The sequence below is a fragment of the Callithrix jacchus genome, chromosome 4 (genome assembly GCF_049354715.1).
Source record: "Callithrix jacchus isolate 240 chromosome 4, calJac240_pri, whole genome shotgun sequence".
Taxonomy (NCBI): Eukaryota; Metazoa; Chordata; class Mammalia; order Primates; family Cebidae; genus Callithrix; species Callithrix jacchus.
Window position 1 is genome coordinate 123,248,787 of NC_133505.1, and position 14,944 is coordinate 123,263,730.

At 34.9% G+C, this 14,944-nt stretch overlaps 1 protein-coding gene across 1 annotated transcript in view; it reads left to right on the top strand.

Moving 5' to 3' along the window:
- Positions 1-14,555, top strand: part of RFX6 (regulatory factor X6) — a 58,182-nt gene extending 43,627 nt beyond the window's left edge. The window contains exons 10-19 of the mRNA XM_002746899.6: positions 75-124; positions 1,170-1,329; positions 2,300-2,444; positions 3,999-4,108; positions 5,061-5,178; positions 6,642-6,764; positions 7,424-7,630; positions 8,749-9,261; positions 10,446-10,658; positions 13,119-14,555. Of these exons, the coding sequence (XP_002746945.3) occupies positions 75-124; positions 1,170-1,329; positions 2,300-2,444; positions 3,999-4,108; positions 5,061-5,178; positions 6,642-6,764; positions 7,424-7,630; positions 8,749-9,261; positions 10,446-10,658; positions 13,119-13,294 (1,815 nt within the window). The 3' untranslated portion in view covers positions 13,295-14,555. The remainder of the gene's footprint in view (positions 1-74; positions 125-1,169; positions 1,330-2,299; positions 2,445-3,998; positions 4,109-5,060; positions 5,179-6,641; positions 6,765-7,423; positions 7,631-8,748; positions 9,262-10,445; positions 10,659-13,118) is intronic.
- The last annotated feature ends 389 nt before the right edge of the window (positions 14,556-14,944 follow it).

Genomic DNA, 14,944 nt, shown 5'->3' on the forward strand with positions numbered 1-14,944 from the left:
AGTGGAGCAGTAATATGTCTTTCTATAGAAATGCTAAGTAAAGCTTTGGATTAACCTCTTTTCCTATGATTAAGGTTCTTACAGATGTACTCATTCCTGCAACAATGCAAGAAATGCCTGAAAGGTATGTTCAGTTAATAAAACATAAGCATTTTCTAGTATAGGATTTAACTTTATACATTATGTTAGAAGAAAACATTAAGTAGCCATTTATTCATTTATCAAGAAGTCTATTTTTCTACTTTTGTCCCTCTGTATTTGCTGGAAGAGATGTGTCTTATAGTTGGGCCTCAATAAACAAAATGAATGAAACCATCCTTCAATACCTTTGAGAGATGCTAAAGTGAAAAATAGATAATTAAGCACCATTGACCTTTAAGAAATGTTTCAATGGAAACTAGATTGATTAATATAAAAAAAGATATTTGATGGAAAATAACCACAATAATAAAAACTATAGGAGAAATTATTATATTTTATTATTAACTTTAATCTTAATTACAAAATCAGAAAGTGGCATGATGAAATTATTGCCTTCTTTTAACAAAGGAATAAAATCTCAGATACTTTATTGAAACAATACCTAAAGATTTTTCAAAAAAACTTTGCAATGTAAAAACAATAGAATTCTGAAAAAAAAACCCAACTTTTTCTACAAAAACAAAGTCTAATGAGATGATAAAATTTATTTTAGTACTTTGTGGGTACAAATTCATATAGGACTGGACATAGTTGGTGCTCCATAAATGTGATGTTGCTTGATAAAACCAATTTTACTTTTTATTTACCTTTTCCTCTATAAATGATATTATATATTATTTATATAATATTTGGTGTAAGCCTGGTCAATAATATCTTTTAATTATCAATTGCAGTCTTTAAATATCTATTCTGTATTCTGAGGGTACTTAAAGTGGACTTTGAAGAGCTTGAGTGTTTTGACCAAGATGATAACAAAACATTTCATGAGCCCCATAAATATATATACCTACCACATAGCACAAGCATTTCAAAATATATCATAAGAAAATATGGTCAATGGCAGACCTAGGTTGTCTGACTTCAAAAGTACTCCTCTTGAAATTATAGAATAGCATACCTCAATTAAAATACAATTATTTAATGCATTTTTTAACAATAAAGCATTTAACACATAGCTTTCTTTGCAGCTTATTAGCAGACATAAGAAATTTTGCTAAAAATTGGGAACAGTGGGTTGTTTCATCCTTGGAAAACTTGCCAGAAGCCCTGACTGACAAGAAAATACCTATTGTGCGAAGATTTGTGTCTTCTCTGAAACGACAAACATCTTTCTTACATCTTGCTCAGGTATGTTGGTTGCTAAGCTGACAGCATTTGAGTCACCAAATAAAAAATAAATCTGATAAGGACAGATTGAGGAACTTTTATAGATTGAAAGAAGCTAAGTAGACAACAATTAAATGCAATGTGAGACCGAAAAGTGAATGCTATAACAGAAAAAGGATATTGGTGGGAAAGCTGGTGAAATTTGAATTATGTCTGTAGTTAATAGTATTGTACCAATTTTAATTTGTTGATTTGGGTCATATACAATAGTTATAGAAGGTGATAAGAAGCTGGATGGAGAGTATATGGAAATACGCTGCACTATCTTTGCAACTTCTCTGTGATTTGAAATTTAAAGAACTTGAATGCAATCACATTTATTTGCCATGTGAATCTAAGTGGTAGAAATTAAAGTTGTGAGAAATGAGCCTATGTGATATTAATATTGTGAAACCACAAACTCAACACATTTAAAAATGCCTACTAATCATGGCTCTCTTAAATAAAGAGAACAAAAGTAATTCATAAATTAAGAATGCCACATTTGTGTATTGTTAAAATATACTTCTCCTCTTCAGGCTGAAGCATGGGAAGGTGTGGGTTGGTGGGCTGTTAAAAAAAAAGATTATATATATATATATATATATTTCTTCTTCCCCAGAATGATTATTTGCTTTATGAAGGTTTATGCCTTCTAAATTTTAAAAGACAAGCTTGAGATAATTTCAGATAGGAAATGTAACATGTAAAAATTCTTATTTTGTGATCATGGACAAAGAAAATCCATTTTTGTTTTCTAAGTTTAAAATATTTTTCAAACTTTTAACAGAGATGATCATGAGTCTCTGCTACTGCTTTTAGCTTTAAAATAAGAAAAAAGTTATTTACAATACATTCCTCTCAAGGAACTATTTTTTCTTATAGCTGAAAATTTCTTCTAGATACATTAGAAATGATATAGCATAGTGTCTTCTTTACCTTCTCTATGCAGATTGCCAGACCAGCTCTCTTTGACCAGCATGTGGTTAATTCTATGGTATCTGATATTGAAAGGGTTGACTTGAACAGCATTGGCTCTCAAGCCCTTCTTACTATTTCAGGCAGCACAGACACTGAGTCTGGTATCTACACTGAACGTAAGTCCATTCTCTTTGTTTAGAACAAGGTTTCCCAAGCTCAGCAAATTGACATCTTGAGCTGGGTAACTCTGTTGGAGGAACCTGTCCAGTGTGTTGCAGGATGTTTAGCAGCATCCCTGACCTCTACCCATTAGATGACAGTAGCAGCCTCCCCCAAGTTGAGACAACCAAAAATGTTTCTCCGCATTGTCAAAAGTGTTCTGGGCTGAAAAATCACATCTGATTATAAAATAAGCTGGTTTATAAAAATATTTTTAATTTAAAAATTTTATCCTCTAATCAAAAATAATTATAATTACTAATTGTGGAAAATACAGAAAATATTGAGAAAAATAAGTCATTTATAATCTCATTACCTAGAAATAAATGAAATGGAAATAATCGGAAAATAATCAAAATGGTTTGAGTTTTGTAAGTTTTCTTTCAGTTTTACGTTACATGTATACACATTTGCATGTGTTTTATAATCTTGACATCCTGTGGTATATAATTCATATCAAAATGGTTTCTCAGCACAATACTGTTTTTCAAAGCAGACTCTCTACTCAAGTTTGGACCATCGGACAGAGCTTACCAAGCTAACATGTGTGGCTAGACAGCTAGGCTTGATTACTAAGGGATATTAGCCACTATTTTTTTCCTCCTGCTGTCAAAACCTGCAGCCTCCTATACACTGGAACACAAACTACGGACTGCTCTCTGGGGTCTAATCTCAACTCCACTTTTTAATTTCCTAACATAAAATAGTATTATCTTTTGAGATTCAGTAAACCTTAAACTCTTTAATAAAAGGATAGTCTTAAACTGCCCTTTTAAATATCACATGATAAAGGTTATTCAGGTAAATGGCTGAATTCTGCAGTGAATAACTTAACTTTTACTAAAGATAAAGAATATTTTGGAAAGCATGAAATTGCCAAGCTTAGGGTCATTCATTAGCTTTTAACAAATCTGTTCCATTTAATGAGAACACTGGACTCAAAGTGAACATTCAACTACATTAGCAACTTAATCTTTCCAAGTATATGCATATATATATATAACATTTAAACCTATATTTCAATATATATGCACTTGTAAAAATTTTGGGCACACTTTAAGAGGCGAGGTGGGAGAATCACTTGAGCCCAAGAGTTCAAGACCAGCCTGGGCAACATAGCACGACCCTATCTCTAAAAATTAAAAAAAAAATTTTAGTCAGTCTTGTTGGTGCATGCCTGGAGTCCCAGCTGTCTGGGAGGCTGAGGCAGGAGGATCACTTGAGCCCAGTTTGAGCCTGCAGTAAGTCATGATCACATCATTGCACTCCAGCCTAGGCAATAAAGCAAGATCCTGTCTTAAAAACAAACAAACAAAAGCATTGAAGAGTACGGTACTAAGGATTTTTTGTTACTGTTTTCAAGATATGAAATTAATTCTTTTCACACATTTATCTATCTTTCCCTTTTATGCTATCAAAATATTGATGATTCCTAGTTTTTAGGTTTTCTCTTGGATTGTCAGTAGAGTAAAATATTCTTCTTTCTTTTCTTTTCTTTTTTTCCTGGGTAGATGACTCTATCACTGTGTTCCAAGAACTGAAGGATCTCCTTAAGAAGAATGCCACCGTGGAGGCTTTTATTGAATGGCTGGATACTGTGGTAGAACAGAGAGTTATTAAGGTACTTTTAAACGAAAGATCCAGAAAATAAGTTTCTTGTTAAAAGTAAATGCTAAACTGGCTATAATTTTTTGACCTGGTGGAGAGGGGTGACAGGCTGTGTATGTAAAGGTTTTGGAAAGTTTTTGGTGCTCTACAAACAAGGTAAGCCAATTATTGACATTAGAAATATGTCAAGATTTGAGAGCATTGGACATAGATTCCATTATATTTCTCCTTTCTTGCCCAAAGACTACAAGATGCCCTGCCTTCCCTATCAGTCAATAAAGTTACAGCTGAGTAATATCAGTAAATAAAGATAAACTTAGAAACTGTAACTATCTGTCCCATTTCTAAAAAGGAATATTTCATAAATGCTGACAGAAAACATGGTTTTAAGCATTTGCATTTCTGAATTCCAAAAGCTCAATATTTTGTGTTTTCTCTGGGGTTTCTTCATCTTCTTTGGTTAACCTAGTCATTCAGCATAAAACAAGCAATTAGAACAAATATATCCATCACTATTTGGTGTTAACCATTTCATATCAAGGAAACTAGTTATAGTTTGGAGACTTTTTTCTTCTGGAGGGAAAACAGATTATCATTCAGTACCAAAGAAGTCAAAGTTAATCATTCACAAAAATATATAGCCTTCCTTTACACCTCATCTTCTGTTCTTTTTAAAGCTCTGTCAAAGGAAAACTAAAAAATAAAAATACTTCGAAAATTATTTCATTTTGTTGTCTAACTCTACTAGGAAACAAAGCCATGTTGAATAAAGGCGTATTACCCTTAAAACGTCAGCAAAGACAGGCTAACGTTAGAATCCTTGGACAGATAGTTTTATTTGATGAAATAAATGCCATGCCATCTGTCCATTTGTTAGACAGTCTGTTTACCTCTTGATCTAACATAGGATGCATGTAGTAATGAGAGGACAGATTTTATAGTTTTATTTGTTCCTTTACTTTTAGACCAGCAAACAAAATGGAAGGTCATTAAAGAAGAGAGCTCAAGACTTTCTGTTAAAGTGGAGTTTTTTTGGTGCTCGAGTAATGCATAATCTCACCTTGAACAATGCATCCAGTTTTGGTAACATATGTGCATTATAAAACTCTTCCTACATGAATTATATCATTTGTTCCCCAGTCACATCTCCTATCAACTTTTAAACATGTTACATTGTCACTTCTTGAACTGTATCTGAATATCGAACTATGAGAAAATGGTAGTTATGAGACTGGGTTTTGGAGTCAGACCATATGCAGGATTAAATCCTAACACTGCTTCTCTCTGGCGATGGGCCAATCTGTTCATTGAAAAAGGGGAAGAATATTCTCCTCAAAGGGTTGTGTAGGTACTTTGATGAGATGATGTATATAAAAACAAATTGGCTGGCACTCAGGAAATGCTTAATGCATAGCAGCTATTATCATTACATTTCATCAGTGCTTGGATAAATTTTCTTTGTTAGACAAACCAACCAACAATAATGAAGACATTATTTTCCAAAGTTATTTATTCATTGCAATACAGAAAATGTCTGCATCTTTTGTGAAAACCCATATAGCTGCACTCCAGGAATCAACAGCAGCTTAGAAGACACACTCTCATGTTTCTGACCCATTTTTCTTGTTTTATATGACTTGGGAGACCAACAGGGTCAAATTGGCTTTTTAAAAAATTGAATACCTTATTTTTCATTAAAATTCTGGAGATTCCTCTTTTATAGTTATAATGTTAAACTCAGGGGTAGTCACTCTGCATTTGGTAGCTGCATTTCAGGAAATCTTTACATTATGAAAGAGATTACAATAAACTAAATTGTTTTATTTAATGTTCTATAGAATTAAATAAAATCAGTGAACTTGTATTGAAGAATAAAGAAAATGCATTGTCAATTATCTGAAATAGACTTGTCCATATTTAAGGTTTTGTAAAATATACAGCATTGATGCCTGACCTTACCACAAAAAAAAAATCCTTTTGTTGGGAAATCTATTGAAGAGTTAAAAGAAGTTTTAGGTTTCCAAAACATATTTCACTTGAAAATTACTCTTTTATTTTTTGCCAAATCTAAGAATATTTTTTTTCAGACTAGAAAGACATCTCTTTACTTGCCTTTTTTCAGACTATGTTGGCCATTGTCTAATTATTTAGTACAAAGTAAACAGAAATAGAGCAGAGTAGAACTCATTCTCCCCAAGTTAAAGCTTATCACACTCCAATGTGTGCCCTCTTAAAGCATAAAGCATGTCTCACTTTCATCCGTATTTTCCTTTGATGTAATTAGTGGCCAAAGAGCTGGCAGGACAGTACACACAGTGAGCAGGGCAGGCAATACACAGAAAGATTAGAGACCCAAGTTAAGCATGTTGGTCTTAGCAGGTCATTTAAAGTCCAACAAGTATTTGTTTATTTCAGTTGCTCCTTGTAAAGTGTTGCGAGATGGTCACAAAGATAACTGACTTCTCTTTCCCTTTCCTTCCTTTCTCTCCCTTTTTTTTTTTTTACGTTTCACACTGTCCTCTCCTCATTCTCCATCCATAAACAAGGTTCTTTTCATTTGATTCGAATGCTTCTCGATGAATACATTCTTCTGGCCATGGAGACTCAGTTTAATAATGACAAAGAGCAAGAGTTACAGAATTTATTGGACAAGTATATGAAGAATTCAGGTAACTTATCTTGTTTTGCATATTCTTTGTTTAAATCTTAAGTTCAAAAATGTAAGTGCAGATATTAAGTAGGTTTATCATAATCTCAGAGTTTTTCTCCCAACATGTTATTAATAATTCTTACCATATACTCACCCTATTGGAGAACTATTTTTCTTTCATTCATTGATATGTAGAGTGGTCAAAACTACTTTCCTGGAAACTCTGAAGGATAAAAAATTGGTAATCTTAATTTCTGGGAATTTAGGTGAAGTTGGAGAAGTGACCATAATACAAAAAATAAGTATAATTCAGGATACATGTGGTATACTACATAGGTAAGTATTATAAAGATATGTTCTATAGGAGTTTCGAGAAGGAAGGAAACACATCTATTTGGGATGGGGCAACTTGCATTTTGAAGACTTCACTCCAAAGTAGATTATTTTGTGTTCCTCATCTACATCTACATCCACAAATATGCAGCTTAAAAAAATCCCAGCATCACTGCCAAGAGCAAAGGTCTGCCAGCCTCACTTCCCATGGAAAACATTGCTTAGGAGTTTCCAGATTAAATACTCAACAATGAAACATTTCCATTTTATTTTACTTGGGTTTATCTACCAGGAATATGAGAAAAAAAACAATCTCAAATTTCCTATTTAAAAAACTTTTTCCAGATGCGAGTAAAGCTGCCTTCACTGCTTCTCCAAGTTCATGCTTTCTGGCCAACCGTAATAAAGGGAGCTTGGTTTCCAGTGACCCTGTTAAGAATGAAAGCCATGTGGAGGCAACCTATCTCCCTCTGCCATCCAGTCAACCTGGAAGCGTAGGCCCTGCTCTGCACCTGTTCCCTGCTGGGAATACAGACAACATGCCGCTCTCAGGTATGCTAAAGAGAACTGCTTAGACTTCAACATATCTCAGAGAACCTATTCCTTCATTTTTCTTAAAACTTGTAACCTCAACTCCAGGAATTCCAACAATAAAAAAGGATTATCTTAACTGAGTTTTAATAAAGATTTATAATATTTTTATGATTTTCAGCCATGGTGATACTATTATTATTAACACAGATATCATGTTTTGACACACTCCATGCATTACATCAGAAGTATGAATAATTAGTTAATTTAGTGGAAGAAATAATTAGATGAAGTATACATAAAATCCTTAAGATGCTTTGAAGATCAAAAAAGTGGGGTGCTTATTTTTGGATTTTGAGGAGACTTTATTATTTCTCCTACATTAAGAAGTGGATTTGGCCATTTTAGGATAATCATTACAACAATTCTCCCTTTTGGTTTAAGGTTCTCTTTGTGTCAAAATGAATATTTGGCAGCTTTAACAAGCTGCTTGGGAGTATTTTAAAACTGCTTATTGCCTTGTGTCTTTTTTGAAATCTTTCTATATACATTATTTTATTTGATTTACAGAATTTTAAACCTAGAAGAGCCTTATAGTTCAGGGGTCTACTTCTACCAATGGAACACTGGAGGCCCAGAGAGTTGGTGGCATTCATAAATCACATTACTTATCAGAGGTATTTGCATGACATTTTGAATTGACTGCTTCGAAGCCATGGCCATTTTGACATTAGTGATGTTTTCTTTTTACCCTAAAGTCAAACAGTTTAACAATCAGCCGGTTTTTAATTAATGGGAAATATGAGCAGCAGACACCCATGCTCTCACCATGCTGCCTGTGGAGGAACCATGAAGCCAGACTCTCCTCTATAGTCACCAACTCCAAGTCTCCACTGTTGTGAAGCATACATGTGTTGCGATAATATTTTTAAAATTATTGGATTTTTGGTACTTTCCAGTTTAGTTGTTTTTGGAGGGCAGAAATGAAGCAAGATGGAAAACAATATATTAATACATCTTTTGAATATTTAAAGATATGAGGAAAACAATATGTTAATACATCTTTTGAATATTATTTAAAGATGTGAGCCCATCTACTTTAATACGACACTAAAATAATGTTTGGTAATTTTTTCTAGGTCAAATGGAGCTTTCACAGAATGCTGGTCATCTGATGACACCACCTATTTCTCCAGCCATGACAAGCCGAGGAAGTGTCATTAACCAAGGACCAATGGCAGGGAGACCCCCAAGTGTGGGCCCAGTACTGTCAGCTCCATCACACTGCTCCACATACCCAGAACCCATTTATCCTACTCTCCCTCAAGCCAACCATGACTTTTATAGCACCAGCTCTAACTACCAGACTGTGTTTCGGGCACAGCCACACCCACCATCAGGACTCTATCCTCATCACACCGAGCATGGTCGATGCATGGCTTGGACTGAACAGCAGCTTTCAAGAGACTTCTTCAGTGGCAGTTGTGCCGGCTCTTCATATAACTCCCGGCCACCATCCAGCTACGGCCCATCCCTCCAAGCCCAGGATTCACACAATATGCAGTTTTTAAATACAGGAAGCTTCAATTTCCTGAGCAACACAGGGGCTGCCAGCTGCCAAGGAGCGACACTGCCTCCTAATTCACCAAATGGTATTGACATCTTAAAAGAATTTTTCTTAGTTTTTGAGATGGCAATGAGGTAAAATCAGACATTGAGTTCCACCTCTGCTAAGTAGTATGTCCTTTCATTTATGGCTTCCAAAGATCATGGAGTCTTAGATATTTGGAGATGATTTCTATTACCTACACATATATTTCCTAATTTTTGTGGCTTTATTAAAGTTGCCCTTCTTCCTTTTTTTTTTTTTTTTGAGACAGGGTCTTGCTCTGTAGCCCAGGCTGCATTGGCAAGATTATGATTCACTGCAGTCTCAAACTCCTGAGCTCAAGAAATCCTCCTATCTCAACTTCCCAAGTAGCTGGGACTACAAGCATGCACCACCATTCCTGGCTAAATTTTATATTTTTTCTAGAGACAGAGTCTCACTATGTTTGCCCAAGCTGGTCTCAAACTACTATCTTAACCAGTCTTCTCTCCTTGACTTTCGAAAGTGCTGAGGTGCCTTCTAAAAGTGTGAGACACCACCTCTGGCTTAAAATTGCCCTCCTAAATACCACACATGCTAAAAAAGATAGGTTAAGTCATATGTTTGAGACCTACCTTAATAGCCCCAAAGAAGAATGTTCTGTCTTTTGAAAACATTTTTAGTGGATAACATTTCTTCCTGTTAACTAAAAAAAGCATATTTTATAGATTGGGGCCAGAACAGTTAGGCCAATAAAAATTGGAAGTTAAGGAAAGTAGAGAGACCTGTGACCTTGAGTCACCAAAATAGGATTTGTGTGTAGGTTTCTTTGGTGCCTTTCTCCTAAGTGTAGCCCAGGCTTTGTCTCCCACAAACATGCATCTATACACGAAAGCAGTACTTTTGTGACAGGCTAATAGTGCGTTTTTCTTCCTTCAGAGGCAGAGCTTGTTCATGTAGATAAGGGAAATCTGACAGAGGTGTAATCTGGTCTTAAAGTTAATACAATTCTTATGTATTAAATTATGTGTTATGCTACAATTCTTATGTATCAAAAAACACACAAAAAAGCACAGTAAACCTTACCCATATGCAAGCACAAATCCAGTTTTGTAGCCTATGTAGATATACATGTAATACTTGCAGTCTGATATCTTTAGAGCATCACTTAATTATTTTGTCACTTTTTATTCCCTGAAAGTTCTTTGTGATAAGTTAACAGCAAATTTTCAACATTTTCTGTTACAGGATACTATGGAAGTAACATAAACTACCCAGAGTCTCATAGGCTCGGATCAATGGTGAATCAGCACGTTTCTGTCATCAGCAGTGTTCGCTCATTGCCCCCCTACAGTGACATCCATGATCCACTTAACATTTTAGATGACAGTGGTAGAAAACAGACCAGCTCGTTTTATGCAGATACATCATCTCCAGTTGCATGTCGAACTCCAGTCCTAGGTGAATTATTTTAGTAGTTTTTGAAAACATTTTAAGAAGTCATTGATCTCAGGTATGCAGCGTTAGCTGAGGGAGATATGCTGAGGTGAACTGAGCAAGCATGTTTCCAAAGTTGATTTATTACTTTGGATCTAAAGTTATATTTTTTGTATCTGACTACACAGTTAATAACAGTTTTTCATTTCTTGGCCTGTATATCTCTATTATGGAACCAACTGCTAGATCTGTTATTTTTTACAAAAAATAGCTGGTATCTATTAAGCAAAAAATTAATATGTCTAAAAACTATAAGTTTTAAAAGGGCAGTAATAATATCTTTTTCTCACTCTTGATTAGTGTTGGACCCAGTTGTAGTGCCAAGAAATATCTCTGGGCCTCATGATCTCCATCAGTATACAAAAATCACTCCATGTTTAAAAAAAGCTGGTGTCCTGTGATGGGTGCTACTATCACGTTCTCATTATGTAAAATGTGATTCAACACCTCTCTAGAAAATGTTGCTATTTTTATTGCTCTCAAACACACCATTTAAGTAAAAACAAGAAAAATGGTGTGCTTGCCATGAAGCTCCTGGAATTTTCTTCCAATCAGGTTACTTTCCTTAATCCTCATCTATGAGGAAATTCTGCAGCTTGTGCTAGATGCATTATCAGCATCTAGCAAAATGTCTGTCACATAGTAGGAACTCAATAAATCAGTGAGTGGAAAATGGAGTAAAAACTAAATCTATACATACATTTAGTCTATAAATAATTAATCAGTATGTTATTACTAATAACATAAATTTAGTCACTATATATTTAGTTTCTAAAATTACTAATAATGTTTCACAGGGCAAGTATATACTTACTAAGTATCAAGGCAGAGTGTTAATGTTTATATGAGATGGTTAAAATCTTCCAATCAAATTGATTTCGGACTAGCAAAAGTAAAGGGCATTCACACACAAGCAGAGTTTAAGGGAAAATGAAATCAATTCCATCTCTCCTCACTCAGTGTACCTTTCCAATAATTCAATAGGAAGCACTCCTTCTCTTCCTGTCACTGTCACACATGCTCCCTGAGCAGAATCTAGCAGCTCATCTCCTGCTATCGGCAAATGGTTGTTGCTTCTAGGTTACTCTAATGAAGCAGAAAATTCCACTTCAGGAAGTTTTCTCACCATGGGACTAAACTATACTGCGTTGCTATTGTTACTATTAGTTCTATTTACTTGAAGAGATAGTGAAAGCTTTGACAAAACATAGGTTAAGAGTAGGGTGGATTCTAAGCTTTAGTATATCGGAGCTACAAGTAGATTGCAAAGTGTGCTTCAGGGTAAAATGAGGGGATAGAATAAGTAGATAAAAAGTACAAGGAGAACTGAGTTCAGCTGTAGGTTTTCTTAATGGTAAAGCCTGGTTCTTAGTGACGGAGAGCATGTCATGTCAGCAGTAAGAAGGCAGCAATTGTATATGAGGGAAATACAGAGCTAGTGAGCCAGGTAGTGAATTTTATTGAGACCCTACTAGAAGCTAGCCTCCATTCTAGATGTGAGGATATGGTGGTGATCAGGCCATAGTTCTCGCCTGTAAGAAGTTTACATTCTAGTAGAGGGACAGTAAGGCAACAAATATATGAGCAAATGCATTAAAAAGATAATGCCAAGTACTCTGAACTTGATTAAATAGGATAAAATGGCAGACAGTAAAGGAGGAGCTGCTGTCAGTAGGATAGCTGAGAAAGGAATCCTGAGGCAGAAACATTTGAGTTGAAATCTGAGTGATGAGAAAGAGGCAAAGATATCAAGATCTGAGGGAGGAGTTCCAGGCAGAAGAAGCAGTAAATGCAGAACCACTGAAATCAGAATAAATTTGAAAAGATCAATGGGCAGAGACCAGGCCAGTGTGTTTTAAGCATGTTGAGTGAAGGAGAGAGTAGAGCAAAATAAATAAAAAAGCAGGGACCCATCTACATAAGGTAAGAAGCTTGGATCATATTTCAAGGGTATGGGAAGCCACTATGGCATTTGAGACAAGTGAAAGTTTGATCTACACTTCAGCAACATCATTCTGGCTGCTCTTGGGAGGGTAAGTGGATGAGACAAAGGTGGAGATCACGGGACCAGCCAGGAGGCTGGCGTGTTGGTCGAGGAAAGAAAAGATAGTGGTTTGAACTACAACTGTGAAAGCGCAGATGGAAAGAGGAGGTAGCTTGGGGGATATATTTTGGTGGTAGCACTTAAGTTGAAATTGAGTTTTCTTTGTGAAATATGTAGAGGAAATAATTTCTGGGAGAATAGCAAGTAGGGAAAAAAATGGAAGAAAAGATGATTGCTCTGATAAACCATACAAACTTAAATTTAGAATAGGTGTGTGTGCTATGTGCATAAATAAATACAGAGAACTAAAAACAGTGGCAATTGCAGAGAAAAGAAAATGTCAATAAATTTTCAATTGCTGATTATATTTTCCCTTACAGCTTCCAGTTTGCAAACTCCAATTCCTTCTTCCTCATCCCAATGTATGTATGGAACTTCCAACCAGTATCCAGCTCAAGAAACCCTGGACTCCCATGGAGCAAGCAGTAGAGAAATGGTGTCCTCTTTACCACCTATCAACACTGTGTTCATGGGAACAGCAGCTGGAGGCACTTAAACCACCAAGGTGGAAGGGATGCTGAAACTTTTAAAAATATCTCTACTGTGCAAATATCCTTATTCACTTAGACTTCCATGAGAGTAAAGAAAAGTGAATATGCAGTGACTGACATTGTTTTTAAGTCACTGGTACTACGGACAACTCCATAGTGAATGGAGATACTTGCAGAGTTTCCCATGCATACTAAGAGTTTAAAATATGTGCTCATTATTAATCATGGTTTCAAAAATTATCAAATAAAACCAGTGAAGATTTGAAGATGCAAACATTTCAACTATGAAGATTTACATTTCACTTTATAATTTATTAAACATCTGTGCGCCCTTTTGTCTTTGGTTTCTTTAAAAAAGTATATATAATGTCTTTACAATACCTTTAATTTATTAGGATCTCAGAATCATTGTTTACTATCCCTTATTTGACAAAAAGTCAAATGTGTATGTTCTACCTCCAATGGAAATGTTTACAAGGTCAAGACTTAATTCAATTCAGCCTAGACCAAAGTTGCTTGACTTTCAATACCTGTGCATTAGTGTGATGATTTCTGTCACATAGCAGCATTCCAATTCTGTGTAACTGAATGGAGATGATAAGTGCTTTCCCCTCTTTATTTAAAAAGGATTAAAAGGAATAAAAGAAATAATGTATGGAAATATTTTTAAAGGCTTTGTGCTCTTGTGGCTGGTACTGTTTCTGAAAAATGCTGGGGATTTACTCTTTAATCTCAGCTCCTTTGGATATGAGATTAAAGAGTAAAGGTATTTGATTAAATACTATATAAAAACATTTACATGTCATATCTATACCTATAAATATAAAGAGATTGTAAACTGTAGACTGTTTGAAGCTTTTCAGATTTAGAAGCAGTATTCTACCAAGTACTTTCTTGTACATTGAGAATAAATGAATGTTCAGGGATTAGCTAGATGCAAAGGCTAATTCAGAAGTGAAGGATTCATTACATATAAATTAATACACTTTGATAACACTATCTTTCTAGCTCTGCTTCTTTATCTTTTCCGTATTTCTTCACTGAAAGGTCTGTTGTAAAGTTCCTGGCCTGTGGTAGGAGACTTCCATTAACTCTACAGTCTTCTCCTATAGTCTTATGACAAGCCTCATATTATTTGTATTAAGGATTAGGTTATACTGTAACTCCAGGCACATCACAAAAGAACCTATAAGCCCCCAATACTCATTATACATTATGATGGAATTTGGTAAAACAACTGTGGAATTGTTTTCAGCAAGCAATAAACAATTATCTGTGGACCTGTCAGAGTGTTGCTACCATTTGCTTAGCTTTATGTTCAACAGTATGCAGTTTATAATCTAATTAATTGAGCAGAAAAAGATTGCAACAGTAACAAATCATGAAAAGAGCAAATTAAATGTTCTATTCTTTGCTCTAGAAATATTGTAAAAATACAAAGGAGAAAATTAATAAAGATTTGGAATTAAGTAGTAAACAAAACAGCTTTAAAAAACGTTTGGCCGTAAGTCTTGAAAGTTAACCAAGATTTTAATGTATAGTAATTAAGTAAATACATGTTCAGCATCTATGTGTCAGACACTTTGTTATATAACAACACTGAAGATACAAAGATGGAAAAGACACTGTTGTACCTTATACATTAATGTGAGATG